The sequence below is a fragment of the Colobus angolensis genome, unplaced genomic scaffold (genome assembly GCF_000951035.1).
Source record: "Colobus angolensis palliatus isolate OR3802 unplaced genomic scaffold, Cang.pa_1.0 Scaffold132, whole genome shotgun sequence".
In the NCBI taxonomy this organism is placed as follows: Eukaryota; Metazoa; Chordata; class Mammalia; order Primates; family Cercopithecidae; genus Colobus; species Colobus angolensis.
In genome coordinates this window covers 2,480,761-2,498,061 of record NW_012114400.1, presented here as the reverse complement: position 1 = coordinate 2,498,061, position 17,301 = coordinate 2,480,761, and the positions used below count along the sequence as shown (strand labels likewise).

Here is a 17,301-nt window from a genome sequence, read left to right as displayed (position 1 = left end):
AAGTAATCATTGGTGACAGCGACTGCTGAGATTGAAAAGCTTGCCACAGAAACAGAGACAGCCATGAAGACCTTCAGTTGCTGCTGCCCAGGAACAACTGCTAAAAGGCACATGTGGGGGCACAAATGGTATTAACCATCTGGAGGCCCTCAGGAGGTTACAGAAAGACTACTGCTTGGACTTTGCCAGAACTGCTACAAACCTGCTTTGAATCACTGTTGATGAATACACGCTTGAGAGACGATGTTCTTAATTACCTACTTGGCAGAGTTAGGGTAAAAGCGACAGTCCATTTCATATTCCCCTGAGGAGAAATAATATCAATCTCCTGGCAGAAAACATGGTAGGAGAGAAAGCCCAGAAATTCAAGGAAAAGAAGGGCTTGAATAAGCCTCCAAGTGACAATTTACAATCTGGTCCTAGAATTACCAGTTGAGAGGAGATCTAGGAAAAGAGGTTTTTAGAAGTGTCCAGAACAAACAAAGGAATAGTCCTAATTATACCTCTGCCAGGTTGAGATAAATCTGGAATATTTTGAATAGCTCCAGCTATCACACTGTAAAGAGAAAACCTGCCCAAAAAAAAAAAAAATGAATGAAATAAGAAGTAGCAGGAAGGATCTGAACTACCTGGAAAACATGTGAGAGTAGGCAAGTTTGAAAGAATGGAAAGTCTTTACATTGAAAGAAATAAAATACCTGAAAGGAAAAAACATACTTATTCAAAGAGTTGTTATCCAAAAGATGGGTTAGTTTCTATTATGCTCAAATGTTGTACCAAGGATTGATGTGGCATTTTATAAGGATGGCAATTTGGGTTCAATATAGCATTCTGAAACAATATAACATTATGCCAATGCCTATATCTTTGAGTATTACATACCTTTTGCAGGACATGGAAATGCAATGCGTTGATTGGCCACTCTTTCTTGGAATGGAGTGTTATACGGAGGTTCTAGATCTTCCACTGTGGGTGGTTCTATTAGGAAAATAAATGCATTATCACAAGCTTTATTTGAGCAATTTCAAACTCTCCTAAGGCACAATTAACTACCTGCACTGATGAGCTGCTATCTCTGATGATTCTTCTTTTAAATATGATTCCTATTTCCAGCTGCCAAACATTTCTACCTAGATGTGACACAGTGCCTTAAACTGAAAATTCTCCAAACAAAATTCATTATTTTATGCTTCCTGCAATCCTGTTCTGTTTCCCTTATTCCCTCAATGAAGACATTATGGTCCACTCAGTCATTTTTCTTTCTCCCTTAAGTTTGGCCTCCATATCCAATCATATAGTACCATATATGTTCACATATCTGTGTCTTCCTCTCTATGTTTAAGACCATTGCTTATTTCCAACCCTTATTTTATCTTACCAGACTATTCCAACAGACTTCTTATGGGGATCCTTTTCTCAAACATGTTCCCCTTTAGATTGATATTCTGCACAGTCCCCAGAATACTCTCTCTGAAATACAAATCTCATCACTGACTTATCTAATTCAAATCATTACTTGTACTCATCTTGTCTATAAGATAAAGTTTCAGACCTGTTCTTTCCGAAGTGCCCCCTTGTCAGTGCATCTCATGTGTCTGAAAAGCTTCATCATCCATTCATTGCATGAAGAAATTTGGGAGTTATTCTTGAGAACTCTATCTCCTTCACTCTCATATCCAATCCATCACTATGTCCTGAGTATTTCCTTTCCTAATTATTTTTTAGCCCATTCCCTTCTTTTCCCCATTCTAACTACCGCCATTTTTACCTGGGCTACTACACTAGTCTATACCAGTTTCCCTTATCTTCTCTAGCTGAATGATTCCCTCCCAAATGAGTGATTTTAAAACTGGAAATCAGCCACATCACTTTCCCAACTATGACTTCTTAAAGTCTTTATATTGCATTTAGAATAAAGTCTAACTTCATTAGTCTGGTTTCCTAGGTCTTGGATAACCTGACCCATGACCACATCTCCAGCTTCATCACATATTACTCAGCCCTCAGTCTGGAATGCCGCTAGCTGGCCTTCATTGACGATGACTGATTCCAGTGTCCCCAAAATATTACATGCCCTTCTCTTCATATTCTATGTCCTTTTCCTAGAAAGTTCTCTCCACATTCTCTTGGAAGGGCTGCCCCTCACTTCTACCTACCCTTCAAATCTCAACTGACATGTCCCTACCCCAAGGGAAGCTTTCTGTGATTTGTCTTTTTGTTAAAAGCTCATATAGAGCCTTCCACCATTTCATGAGGGCACTAAGCAATGTTTAATTATGTAATCATGAGATTATTTCATGAATTATTATCTTTCCCATTCAACTATAAACATGAATACCCAATAAAGTTTGTGGAATGAACAGGAAAACTTCTCCATTAGTGTCCTAGCCAACCATCCAACAAACCTGGCAATGGGTCAGGTACCTTAGTACTGTACTAATACTTAGAACAGTATTAGTACTAATTAATACTAATACTCAGTACAGCACTAAGAACTATCTAATACTGTGCTAAGTACCATACCTGCTTATCTTTTCTTCTTGTCTTTGTACTAGTATTCCCTCTGACAAGAATGTTCTTCCCCCTGATTTCCATATGGCCGGTTCTTTCCAGTCCAGAGGATCTCACTCTAAAGATCACCTCCTCAGAGAAGTCCTGCTTGATAGTTGAATCTAAAGTAGGCAACTCTTAGGACCATTGCCTTATTTTAATTTCCTCCAAAGCACTTTTTACAATCTGTATTTCTTGTTTATATGTTTGTTTTCCGTCTACTCACACTAGAACAGCTCATGAAAGCAGGGGTTTTGCCTTTGTTACTACTTTCTCATCACCATCTAGAATATGACAGATGCCTGGCAAGAGCTCAATCAATATTTGTTGCATGAATACATAAACACTGACCTTTAAATCTTCAAAGCTAATACAGTATTAATAGAGAAGTAGTGGATCTAGATTTCCTAGGGCTCTATTTTGAGTGCACCCCAGCACTGTGAGGTGACAACCTACTCCAATTCACTCTTCCCACAATGTCTCCCAAACCAGAAATAGTGGGTGGGGCATCATCTAGGATTGTTTCTGTTATCTACATGATCTATGGCAACTTTGTTTCAAAAGTAAACATATAAAAATTGATGCAGGTTTAGAAATGGTATGTTTCATTCCTTTTGGGAATGGTTCTCCTTTCAAAGAATCACAAAAGTTATATAGAGCTCTTTCTAAAGTGATTTAAGATTATCCAACATAATCTATTTAGCTCTACGGCTTTTCCCTCACTCCCCACCCCACAATACATATATTTTCCTGTGTCAAAAATCACCTTGGACATGTAGCGTTATCTCTGTTTCATCAGTGCCTGCTATGTTAGTAGCAACACATGTATATATGCCAGCATCTGAGGGCATGGCTTGGTCGATGCTTAAAGTTCCGTCTGGATTGCTAACATGCTGCACTCCATCAATCAGCATGGTGCTTCCACCTTTGGACCAGGTGATTACAGGAAGAGGAGTCCCTTGAGCATTACATGGAATATCCACTCTTTGACCAACTTGGACTTTGAGATGTTTAGGTCCACGCTGTATCTTTGGAGGAACTAGAAATAATAATTGGGCATTAATAATCCAACTTTTACAAATTCCTTCCTTTACTCACTTTAAATGAGAACTCCTTATCAACAGGCAGCATGGAAAAGTGAAACAATTTCAAGATTTGGACCTAGGCTCGGACCATTCACTAGCTAGGTGATCTAGGACAAGTCAGTAAACTTCCTGAGGCCTGTTTCCTTGATAATCCAGGGAAAATAGCCTGTAATCCCAGTACATTGCAAGGATTACAGGAAATAATAAATATAAAACTCTTAGTTCCAAACTTGAGGAACAGCAAGCATTTTAAAATGTTAGGCATCTTTTAATTTGTAAATAATTTTAGGTTAAAAACTCTCTTAAAAGGCAATCCAGGTAATTTCTATAAGGGACAAAAAGCATTTCTCTCCATGTATTCAGTTTCTGTTCCCTTTGTAGAAGGATCAGACAATAAGAAAAGTTTCTCATGAAAGCCTTTGCTAATTTCAGATAAGAAAACCACAAAGAGCCTCTATCTCTTCCTTTTATCAACTTCCTTTAGAAATGTAAATGCAGCAGTTTATCAAAATACCAGAAAAGGATTCCTGATTTCCACATACTTGCATTGTGCACTGTAGAATCAAGTTGAGCCACAAGGATATAATTATAATTAATGTACCATACATTCTTTAACTTAGTATTTAATGAACACTTTCTAAAGGTTGTCACTAACAACAACCTTATATATTTGATGATAGTATCATCATCATTTTATGAAAGAGAAAACTAAAGATAAGAAAGGTTAGTGAATATACCTGATGCCCTAGAGCTAGTAAATGACAGGACTCTTATATGACTTCACACCCCATAATCAATGCAGACACAATTGTCCTGATCATCTGAGAGTGAAATCAGATCAATACTATCTGAGCTAATTTCTTCTGATATTTGAATATCTTTCATCTAAACAATGCCTCGTGTAGAGTATGCACTCAGTGTGTTGAATGAATGAAGAACTGGATGGACTGTGTGGGTTGGAGGAATAAAGCAAACTAAGTAGGGAGGTGTAGTCAAAGAGTCTAGAAAACAGAATTTTTTCAGTTGCTGAGATCTTTAAATATTGAAAATGATCACTTAAATACTACTAAATTATTATTTAAAAATTTGTATTAGCTTCTATAAAATGTTACCAGCTTAAACATATTTTCTTTCTACCATATATCAACAATAATAGCAATAAGTGACTGCTGACCTTTAGAAAAATCGAGATCCAAAAATTTAATATAGTTTATTTGATAAAGGAAGAAACAAAAGATTGTTTATAAATAGCAGAAAATCTTTTCAGAGTAAATGAAAGAAAATCACAAGTCTCAGATTTTAAAGAATTTTTTCTTTAATTACTGCATATACAATTTGGAAATTAGCTATCAAATAAACTAGGATTATGGGTTTTCTTGTGGCCAGTCCACAGGGTTGTCATATGCTCTCATTTCAAAACTCACCATGGACATTTAATTTGACAGCTTGAGTCACATTCCCAGCAATATTTGTGGCAACACAAAGATACATCCCACTATCTGAAATGCGGGTTTCAGTGATCTTCATTGAACCAGAAGGGAGGAACATGTGTCTAAAAGAAAGAAACCATATAGTAGACCATGGAACAGGTGAATTTAAATATCCCCTATGCAGCTACACTTCAGTATGAAATTACTACTCTGCAAGTAGTTTTTAAAATCATTTTCCCATCTGCAATGTCTATCTATACACCTTAAAAGCCAGGACTTTTCATAATTATCTTGTGTATGATGTTCCTGCAAACAGAAAAAAAGATTTATTTTACTTTTAAAACTTAATGGTCTGAAATTGCCAAATAATTGTACATCTTTCTGCTCTATAAAGCAAATGTGTATTTGAGTTAACTTTGAATTTATTTTGAGCAATTTGTTATTATTTTCTACATTGTTAAAGTAAAGGAAAAAGAAGATATATATGTTCTCAAAAATAGTTGAATATATTCCTCCTATTGAGTAACAATGCAGCTGGGCGAGCCAGACCTACATATAAAAATGTTATTGCATTGTGTTAAAATAGTTTTAAAGGTAGTGGAGGCTAGGTACACCTACCTAATACCAAGATTTCTTACACAGCTAAGTCAAATGAATAGTGCTATTGGCCCAGAGACATGCAAATGAATAAACAGTTAAGGACAGAGTCCTCCAGAAAGACCTCAGCATATTTGAGAACTCAACATGTAATATGTAACATCAGAAGTTATATCGCAAAAAGTAAGGAAAGTATTGACTATTCAAAGTGATGTTGTGCAACTGAGTTTCCAAATGGAAAAATAAAGATATAAAACGAGAGCACTACGTGACATTACTTACAAAATTTAAAATTCAGATAGATTGAAGTCCAAAATGTGAAAAACAAAACTTAAAATATTAGAATTAAACACTGAAGGTTAAGTTTATAATCTGCTTCATGTTAAGATACAAAAAGTACACATCTGAAAAAGAACAGATTAATACATTGTGCTTGAAACCTTCTGTACAACAAAAGACACTACACATAAACTTGATGCCACAGCAATAGACTGAGAGAAGATATTTTCAACACATATAAAAGACAAAAGATTATTATCAAAAATAAAGACCAAATTTCTACATTCAATAAGAGAAAGACAAGTCACCAGAAAACTGTGCAACAGATTTACAGGTTATTCATCAATACCACAAATGGCCAACGAACACATAAAAATGTTCTCAGTTCACTTGAAGTCAATCACATGAAAATTAAAACAATCACAAGATACCATTTTACATCCATCAACTGGCAAAAATTCCTAAGTCAGTCAATACCATGCGCTAATTAGAACATGGACACAAGCACACCCATATTCTGCTGGTGGATGGATGATCAATACTGTCCCTTTGGAAAGCAATTTAGCAATGCCTACAAAGCTGGAAGCAGGAGTTTGCTTTGATCAGGAATGGTAACTCTGTATATAGGTCCTAAAGAAAGTCATGCATAAGTATACAAAGAGAAATACACAAAGCTATTCGCTGAAAAGCCTTGTTTTAAAAACAAAAAAAAAAAAAAATAGAAAGAATAAACAAACTAGAATGTCCATAAATAAAAGAATGAAAAAAATAAAATGTAGAATATGCATGTAGGAGTTAAAATGAATAAATGGAATCCCTATGTATAATAGTAGACAAATGTTGACTTAATAAAGCAAGTAACAAAATAATAATATACTATTTGTTACAATGGCAAATTGAAAACAGACACACAAAACAAAATTGAAAACACAGAAAACAGTAATCTACATTGTTTAAGGATGTATGTGTAGAATGCATACCAAGTTTGTGGCAGTGTTTGCCCCTGGGAAGAGGGAGAAGAAATTGTGACTGTGGAAGGGAACAATAAAACTTTCTGATCTGTATGACTATAATTTTTTTACTCAAAAACATTCAAAGCAAATTTTTTTCAAACAAATAGTAAAATTATATAAAGTCCTTCTTAATTGTTTTCCTTCACTGGCAGTAGGCAAATGACACTAGCATGAATTTATGTCTTCATAATTATATATCAATGATTCTAATAGAAAGTTAATTATAGTCTAGTGACTAATTCTTATTTCACCAGTAACTTTTGCCTTGATGTTGGGTTAAAATAGTAACCAAGAACTAGAGACAATGAGTGTGAAATGTACATTATCTCACATCATCCTCTCAGGTAAGTATCATCCCCATTTTATAAATAGGAAATATGAGGTTCAGAGAGACCCCTTAAAAATTTTCAAAGGTTTTAGGCAAACTTTAAGTGGAAGAGATAAATATAAACTCATAGCCGGCTGGCAACGAAGGTTGTGCTTTCAAAGCTCCAGCATTCTTCTTGTTATGTCACTTAGCCTATCAAATACAGTACATTGTCTCAATGTGTTCATATTTGTATAAGGGTTTGAGCAAGAAGACTTACAAAACCATCCAATGAAAGTCAAATCCTAGACATTAGAGTGTGCCTATTGTATTTTATTGCTCTTATGGGATTAATGGAATTCTATGTGTACTTACACATTGGGCTAACAGGAATCTTGTACAATTCTGCTCCATTTTAATAACTACCTTATAAAATGCACCAGGGGAAAATTATGGCAAAGCTGAATGTTAGCATTTCTGACATTAAAGATGTCAGAAGCGTGATTCAGATGTTATAAATACTTCTTGTAGACTCAGATGCACATGTGCATTATCTCAATTTTAAAAGTGATTTTTTGAGACGTTTGATAACCTGAATAGGCACGGCCATCTGTCCCAAGAGGTTGATTATGTTTTCATGTGTTGCAATTCATCCCAGATCTCCTACCTTGGAGAGAACGGTGAGATGAGCTGGGTTTCTTTGGCCCAAGTAATTATGGGTGGAGGTAAGCTCTTCACTTCACATGGAAGTGTTACCTCTTCCCCTGCAAGGACGGAGATCTCAACAGGCTTATCCTGGGACAGTCCTCGTTGATCTCCAAACACTCTGGGCCTTACTAAAATAAACACATGTTTTGGAAGGGAAATAGTATATTGAAAACAAAGCACAGTTTAATTTACATTAAAATGTGGACTACTAATGTTCTTAAGTAATTTATAAAAAGATGCTGTTCAGGACATAAGCTAAAACTTTCCATTAATACATTTATTGTGAGAACTAAAAGAAAAATGATGAAAAAATTTCTCTAGTCAGTAATTCCTTTTAGAACACAATGAAGAGATCGGCTTCAATGCCCTCTCAGAGTCTACCATCTGTAAAAGTAAACCCTCAAGGCAGACTCCTACCCAAGACATAGCTGAGGTTTGGCTTTGCTAGGAGTGTTAACTAACTGGTGTTACTGAAGAGGGTTGGGTGCAATAAGCATACTTCTTGGGAAAATACCATAAAAATTTTCCGAAAGACTATACAATTGCATTCCTTAAAATCAGAATCTAAGTAGAAGTGATTTTGGTTGGCAGTAAAAAATGCATTTCTGTAAAAAAATATATAAACTTGGGGGAGCAATTCACTTTAGGGGTACATGCATCTGGTAACAGTACTGGGGAAAGAACTGTGAGTTTTGGCACAGATAGACAATGTCAATAAAAACCATTCCTCTACCAGCTCTCACCATAGACTGTCAGTTGCACTTTCCTTTTGGCATAGCCGGCTGCGTTGGTGGCAGTGCAGACATACTCCCCACTCTCCTCTCCCCCAGGTGACACCACATACAGACTGCCATCAGCCCCTGCTGAAAATTTAGCACTACTGGTTGAAATCAGCTCTCCTTTCTGCAAAACACAGCAAAAAGCAAAGGGTTTTTTTTTTTTTTTTTTTTTTAAGATTATAAAAGAGTGACAATGTCTGGAAGAGGAATAGAGAGAAAAAAACATCTCCAACAGGGGAATAGAGTAAATTTTAAAATGCTAACTTGAAAAAAGTTATTTATAAGAAACATTAGACAAATAAAAGTAGTAAAAGTGGTATTTCTCCATATCAAATCATGTCATCTTCATTCCAGAGCTACTTAAGAAGGCAGAGAATAACAGTAATGGTAAGGATGGTACAGTGAATGCCTATGCTATGCCAGGCTCTGTTTTGAGCACTTTACCTGAATTAACCATTTTAACATTCACAACAGTCTTTTGAATAGGAACTACCACAACACTCATTTTACAGTTTTGAGTATCAAAGCATGGGAGAGGGGAGTAGAGGAATTTGCCCAAGATCACAAAGCCCCTCAGTGGTAGAGCTGGGGTTGAAACCCAGCAGCCAGGCTCTAGGGACCACGTTCTTAACCTCTGTGCTCGACCACAGCACAGAGGTCAACATGGAAATATTTCACTTTTGCATTTTCCTTAAAATGCATTAAACTTCTACTCAGTGCTGGCTACTGTGCAGTTCAGGGATTAGCTTTACTGCTGTGACTTTTCTGTCCAGAATAAAAAAAAAAAGTTAACCTTTTAATTTATTTACAAATGTCAACACCAACTTATCCATATTTCAGAGATTTTTAGATAGATAAAACTAGATGGTATGGCAAAACACTAGTAGTGCTAATTATACAAATGCCATACTTCATTAGCGTGTCATTACTTTATATTTGCTGGATTCAAATACATTTACAGAAAATGTGCCATCTTTGTGGCTGTTCAAGGATGAAAGGACTTCTTCAGGAAATCGGTTTTTCTTCACTGCAAGAATACAAGTAAAAGCTGAACAACGTAACAGGGATATAGAGGGGAATAAATTAGTGTATGTGTATGTGTCTTACAATTTTTAGTCACCCACAGAAATTGTGACTACACCATAGAACTTTATAAATAAGAAAATCCATGCAGTCATATCATTTAGAAGGAACCTTAAAAGGTCTTTAGTGAAATCACCTACTTGAGACTTGAATGGTATTAGCAACATTACAGTGAACATGTCCATAGCACAGACTGTGTGCCCGGAACATTTCTAAGCACTTTACGTCTTATAGTAGATCCTTTTTACCCCGTGCCACATCCCTAAGCCCTCTTCCCTCTTAATTTCAGTGCAGCTCTAGTGGACAGCTCCACATGATCCACCAGGGTCATACTTCTTGCACTTAAGTGTTTTCTTTTGTTTGTTTCTTTTTTTTTTTTGGACCAGGGCTTTATCCAAAGCCCTAAAAGGCCACAGCCAGGAAGTGCAGCAGTGTAAGCTTCTCTGGGGAATGGAGGGAATATGTCATGTATAAATGCTCCACTTCCTGACCATCCAAGAGAGCCTTCTGAGGTGCATCTATATGGTTTCTTGGAGGGTTCCCAGCACGTCTGTACAGCCACAGAGGAAACCCTTTATTAACTTATCTTCTTTCCAAGCCTCACTCCCCCAGCCTCCTGCTCAAGACCTGGGATAACCTGCAGGTAAACTTCACACTCTGTTCTTCAGGAAATATGACTAGATGTATTATTTACCTTGGACCAGATGACAGATGGTTTTGGAATTCCACTTGCTTTGCATGGTAAAGTTACCGGAATGCCTTCAATTGTACTGAGTATCTGCTGCCCATGCTGAATGGTTGGCAGAACTGAAAAGGTAAGTAGGATTTGGAATCTGAGCACCTGTTCTTCCATTTAACATCATTATTTAAAGTTGAACATTTTCTTTTTTTTTTTTTGAGGCGGAGTCTTGCTCTGTCGCCCGGACTGGAGTGCAGTGGCCGGATCTCAGCTCACTGCAAGCTCCGCCTCCCGGGTTTACGCCATTCTCCTGCCTCAGCCTCCGGAGTAGCTGGGACTACAGGCGCCCGCCACCTCGCCCGGCTTCTTTTTTTTGTATTTTTAGTAGAGACGGGGTTTCACCGTGTTAGCCAGGATGGTCTCGATCTCCTGACCTCGTGATCCGCCCGTCTCGGCCTCCCAAAGTGCTGGGATTACAGGCTTGAGCCACCGCGCCCGGCCTGAACATTTTCAATATAACATTAATGTTTGTAAAAATGAGCAATTATTTAACATTTTCTGATAAAAATATAGGATAATCTCTGTAAAGGAGTGTGCTAAACAAAGACAATAAAGTAGTTATGATCTGAAAAATGAAATGAAAATTTAAAATCAAGTAGTAAGTGATGTCTAATAAGCTGACTTTCCTAACAAAAATAAGAGAGGACTGAAGAAAATTCATTTTGTTTTGCTGGAAACCCAAGACAGAATTGCACTCTAAGAGCTACACATTTAATGTGAATCTCCAATCACTGTCCTTTATTCATTAAGCTGCAATAAGCTGACATAAGCGTACATTCAGAGACATTTCTCTGTTGTTTAGCTACTGCATATTAAATATCTATCTATACTCAGGAATCACTTAGTGAGCTACTACATTTAACCTAGATAAAAAGATTTGTTTTGTTAAGAAGAATTCAATGGTAAAACTCAAATCTTAAGAGTATATTTTTTATCGTATGTATGTATGTATGTATGTATGTATGTATGTATGTATTTTTTTGAGACAGGGTCTTGCTGTGTTACCCAGGCTGGTCTTGAACTCCTGGGCTCACATGATCCTCCTGCCATGGCCTCCCAAAGTGCTGGGATTACAGGCATAAGCCACCACGCCCAGTCAAGTATTTTATATTTAAAAGACTAAAAGGACTCTAACTCGATATTTTTCAGTAAGGAGAATAACATATCTTTGACTTTAGAAAGCAACTGAAGAATTAACATGAGTAGAAGCAAAAGGAAAAGGAAAGTGAATCCCTCCATTCTGTGTAAATCATAATCAGAATCAACTCTCACAAACAGAAATTATCAATACTCAATGTTCTCAAAATGGTGATTTTGATTAAAGAAGCTTGCATATATGAAAGTTCCTAACATAGTGAGAAGAAGACAATAAAAGCCCAATCTATAACAGGCATTTCCTTTCCATCCTCTGGAAAGATGAGACTGGAACTGCTCCCAGGAGCTCAATCACTCATCATTTCTCTTCCTTAAAATCAGATTTTTCAAGGATTATCACAACTACTCTGGAGAAGTTTTTTAGAACTGGAGACACCAGCAACCTCAGTGTTTCTGCGGTTAGATTAGATATGCTACGTACTCATATTTTCCTATGGCTGGGTTTACTCTTTAGATAATTTCTTCTTAAAGAATTGGCAGCAAATCCCCAGCCCTAAACAACAATGCCAGGCTACTCTCTAAAGCAAGAAATTTAGTTTTCAGACTAATCATGGAATATTCATCTTTCAACTATGCTGTCAATTTGTGGCAACATGGATTAAGCCATTTTGATACAAACATATTGAGTTTCACAGCAATAAAGAAAAGTGGCAAATTTAGGCAACAGTTTTGAAATCTGATGACATTTGGGTGTGGAAGAGAAGTTTCTTTTCAGATTGTCAATCTATATAAACCAATATGACAACTAAACTGTTTTGTCATTTTAATTTACATTTATACTTGTATTCATTCATTATTTTAAGAACTGGATTGACAGCCTTTAATGAGTATTCTTAAAAATGGAGACACAGAATGATGAAGGAACAGCCCTGCTAATTAACATAAATATACAGAGGTATAGAGAGCTGCCAGGCTGCAGCACATCCATCTGCTAAATGGCTGCTAGATTCAGTTAAAGGCAAATGGTTGCACTAATTTTTTAACTCTATTGACTAAATTAGTTACCTCATTTTGGACTAAAATGGACCAATGAATGCTGTGAAATGATCTCTTAATTTTTAATATTAAAACTGCTTGTATCACAATATACCATATCATTGGTTTGTCGGTATCCTCGCCCCTCTGATAAGAAAGACATCAGAATTAATTCTGTCATTTTTTCAAGTGAAATTCAGCCTCAGAATCCTACTCAACACAATATTCTAGGCAGTCACTAGAAGCCAGAGAGGGAGAACATGCGGGCATTCCTACACTAGATTCTCAAACCAGTTTATAAGCACTGTTCAGGAAATCTATGGTCTGGTCTTCTTGAAAAATAGTTACACAACCATATCCAATCTGTCAGTATGCATTTATTCCTCTAGGTTATAACTAATTTAGTGTTGCTTTAGTATTTCTTCAAAATAATATTTCTTCAAGAATATCTAAGGTGATGTTGGTGGATACTTAATGTAAAACTGAGAAAGGTGGAAGAGGCTGTTTAAGAGAAGCAGGCAAAACAGAAGAAAATGGTCTGCATTCAGTGATATTGTCAACAGACCAAACAGAATTGGAAAACTACTGGACTCTCCAATTCACACTCTAAATAAAGAATAAATCAACTACTAAAAATAAGTATTTTGTACTACTTTCTTCCCTCAGATATTCAGCTCTGTACACAAAGCTATTTTTAATGCAATGGTTTTTTTGTTTTTGCTTTTTTAAAAAAAGTAGCGTTGCAGAGTCTTTAAAGCAAGTATACAAAAAAGTTATGATAATTTCTTAAACTATGAAGCTGTCAATTACTGAGATGTAAAAAGCTGGTTACTGTTAGTCACGAATGGAAAAAGATTGCTTCTGGATTTTCTTATTTGTGACCTTTAAGTTATTTAACATGCAAGAAGATTGGAGCACATGAGGTGACCTTTAGAAAAGCTTAGGTCATTTCTAGCTCAAGCACAAAGGGGTCATTAGTAAGGATATGCTTGTTGCACAATCCAAAAAGAAAAGGCAATCTGGAGGGCATAATGAGTTCAGCTTGTCTGAAATTAAAATGTATTTTTAAACATAATTCTTTGAGAGCCGAGGTCACTTTTAACAATTAAGAAACCACTTACAAAAGCCCTTGGCCAGACTCAGCTGGTGACTCCCAAGAATGTCTTTTTGTGTACATAAAAAAGGGAAATCTGGAAACAACATTAACAATGTAGATATTGTTCAAGAAATAAGAAATAACAATTACGAGAGACTGTAATTAGAGGAACAGAGTTATTTGATTAAAATATAGGAACAACTACTTTGTACACAGTTTGGAAACAATAACATTGGGTGTGTCTCTTACCATGCACAACCACAGAGGTAGTTTTGTTATTTGTCCCAGCAACGTTACTGGCCACACAAGTATATTCACCACCATCCTGAAGCTGAACTCTTTCAATATGGAGGCTCCCATCACTGCGCACAGTGATGTAAGGATTTTGGAGCAACTTAAAGGAAAAAAAAAAAGTAATTTTTATTTAAAAAGAAAGGAGTTGTAAGAGTCAAAAATGAATCTGCCTTTTTTCTTTTTTTTTTCCAATCAGGTTACTAAAAGTCTATACACAAAATATTTTAATGTCCTTAAGTGAAAAATGATGAGCATAAAGGTTACCAAGAGTGTGACTGTATAATTTAATCCTGATATACCTCCAAATATTATACCTATTAATATTTATCAGAGAGTTAAGCACAAGCTACAAAAAGAAAGATACAGATATGACTTGTTTAATGTTCCTGTAAATTTTGTCATCACTCAAAACCCAAATTTCACTATAATTTTTACTTTTGGCTTAACTTGTTCTTTTCCAAGAAAGCCTTATTACCACTAGCTATGGTATCAAAAACAATATCAAATGGCTATTTGATATTTTTATTTTGGCATATAGGCCCTTATTCACGCCAAGGGAGAAGGACTTAATCTCAACATCCGCCCTTGTTAGGTAACAGATGCAAATATTAGTGGACAATATGTGATATATGAATTGTGTCAGGGAAGTCTGATAATATTTTCAGTTAAGAATGATCGCCTGTAAATCTGTATCATCCACCTACACTGCTTTTTATTTGCATAAAAACCTGAGAAAAAATTAGCAAACCTCACTTAAAAATAAATGTCCTTGTAGAATGATAGTATCTGAGCACACATGATGGGGGTTTCACCATGTTGGCCAGGCTGGTCTCAAACTCCTGACCTCAAGTGATCCATCCACCTCGGCCTCTCAAAGTGCTGGGATTACAGGTGTGAATCACCACACCTGGCCCACATTCCTAATTTTCTTAAGTAAGAAGTAAATATACAAAAATATACTTCTTGTATATTTCTTGAGACTCTAATTACAGTCTCTCTTAATTGTTATTTCTTATTTCTTGAACAATACTTGTGTGAAGATACTTGTGTGCTCAAATACTATCATTCTACAAGGGCATTTATTTTTAAGTGAGGTTTGCTATTTTTTCTCAGGCTTTTATGCAAATATGAAATTTTACGTCTTCTTAGATGGAGTCAATTAATTTTTCTTTTTGAGACAGAGTCTTGCTCTCTCACCCAGGCTGGAGGGCAGTGGCACGATCTCGGCTCACTGCAACCTCCACCTCCTGGGTTCAGCATATTCACCTCTAATCAGTACTGCAAGAGAGTGAGTCCCAATATTCTAGAAAATGGAAAGAAAAATGCTCTGAACCAGAAGAAAATTTATTGCCATAGATAGCTTATTTACAGAAAAAATTTCATAGAACTGTAAACATTTTTCACATCCTTTCATAAAAAAATTTACACTGAAAAACAATGACAATATATATCTACATTTTTATATAGTTCATAATGAAAGCTATGTTTAAAGTTAATAATAATAAAGACTGATATACAAAATGGAAGAATTTTATGGGAATATTAATGTTTAATAATGTACTACAAAGAAGAGCACAAAAATATTTAAGTGCTATGAAAATAACAATACTTGCTTCAGTTCTTCTATATTCTGAAAAAAGTTCACTAGTGATACTGAATTTAATATAAAATTATGAAAATTACACTATTTCTCAATTTCATTAATGCCAAAATAATATGAATAACAAAAATGTTAATAATAAAGAAAAGCTTTGGTATACTTATAAAAACATATTTTTGTATATTTATTAAATTGATACTTTTGGTGACTGGAATATATTACTTGTTACTCAAGAAAATTAGAAATGTGGGCCAGGTGCGGTGATTCACACCTGTAATCCCAGCACTTTGAGAGGCTGAGGTGGATGGATCACTTGAGGTCAGAAGTTTGAGACCAGCCTGGCCAATATGGTGAAACCCCATCTCTACTAAAAAATACAAAAATTAGCTGGGCATGGTGGTAGGCACCTGTAATACTGCTACTCTGGGGGCTGAGGCATGAGAATCCCTTGAACCTGTGAGGCAGAGGTTGCAGTGAGCCTAGATCCCACCACTGCACTCCAGCCTAGGCGACAGAACAAAACTCCGTCTCAAAGGGGGGGAAAAAAAAAGAAAATTAGGAATGTGAATGTATGCATTTAAAATGTTCTTACCATAGCTGAATTCTTAATCCACCGACGTTCTGGAATGGGATTTCCAGCTAACAGAGTACAGGGCAAAGTAAGCTGCTGTCCTTCAATAACATTGGCCACTGAAGGGCTGATTCCAATAAGTGGAGCAACTAAATTAGAGAGAGCACAGGCACTTTCAACTCTATTTCACCCAAAAGAAAGGTAAACCACTTTACAGACCCCAAAGACTATAAGTTATGCTATAAAAATTTGAGTTTTCAGAAACAAAATATTTACATGAAAATGGGTATGATTTTGAAAGTAAAAATTAAAGTCTCCTTCTAAGTAGGGAAAATGCAAAAGGACAGGTAATACATTAGTGTAGAAGTAAAGAAGGTAAAAAAGAATGCTTATGACATCGAAGGCCTGAAATGTCAAGCCAAGATATTTGCAATATATTCAGTAGACAAATGGAGAGTAACTGAAAACATTTATAAATGGAAAGGTGGAATCATCAGGATCATTTCTGGGGGAAATATTAATCTGAAAACTAAGTACACTGGAAGAAATGGGATCAATAAGGAAGCTGTTGTAATAGCTCAAGCAAATAATACGAGGTTGACTCTCTTAGATGGAATGGTAAAGGAGTATTGTAAATATGCCCTTCTCTAAGAATTAATGAATAAATTTAACATAAAGTAAAATCCCTAAGAGATTTTACTTGGAAAATTTATACATAGACAAATGAAGACATATTTTAAAAACTGTGTAAAAGGTTATTAATGAGAAACATGTACTGACAGATATAAAAACACATTAAATGCTATAATAATTTAAGCAATGTAGTACTACTTCAGAAATACAATTCTGAGGAATAGACATGGGGACATAAACTTACTATGTGATCAAATGGGTATTTTAGTCAGTGGGAAGATAATATTCAATAATATATATTGTGTCAAATGTCTTACTACTTGGAAATAAATGATATTATATTTTTACCTATCATACACAAAAATAATTCCATGTTGACTAAAATAACAAAAGTAAAAAAGGAATCA

At 35.7% G+C, this 17,301-nt stretch overlaps 1 protein-coding gene across 1 annotated transcript in view; it reads right to left on the bottom strand.

The window, feature by feature from the left end:
* HMCN1 (hemicentin 1) overlaps positions 1 to 17,301 on the bottom strand; it is a 461,695-nt gene that overhangs the window by 213,421 nt on the left and 230,973 nt on the right. Inside the window, exons 18-25 of the mRNA XM_011934184.1 lie at positions 16,283 to 16,410; positions 14,046 to 14,190; positions 10,526 to 10,638; positions 8,713 to 8,872; positions 7,929 to 8,097; positions 5,060 to 5,187; positions 3,317 to 3,589; positions 883 to 978 (exon numbers count right to left, since the gene is read on the bottom strand). Coding sequence (XP_011789574.1) covers positions 883 to 978; positions 3,317 to 3,589; positions 5,060 to 5,187; positions 7,929 to 8,097; positions 8,713 to 8,872; positions 10,526 to 10,638; positions 14,046 to 14,190; positions 16,283 to 16,410 — 1,212 coding nt within the window. The remainder of the gene's footprint in view (positions 1 to 882; positions 979 to 3,316; positions 3,590 to 5,059; positions 5,188 to 7,928; positions 8,098 to 8,712; positions 8,873 to 10,525; positions 10,639 to 14,045; positions 14,191 to 16,282; positions 16,411 to 17,301) is intronic.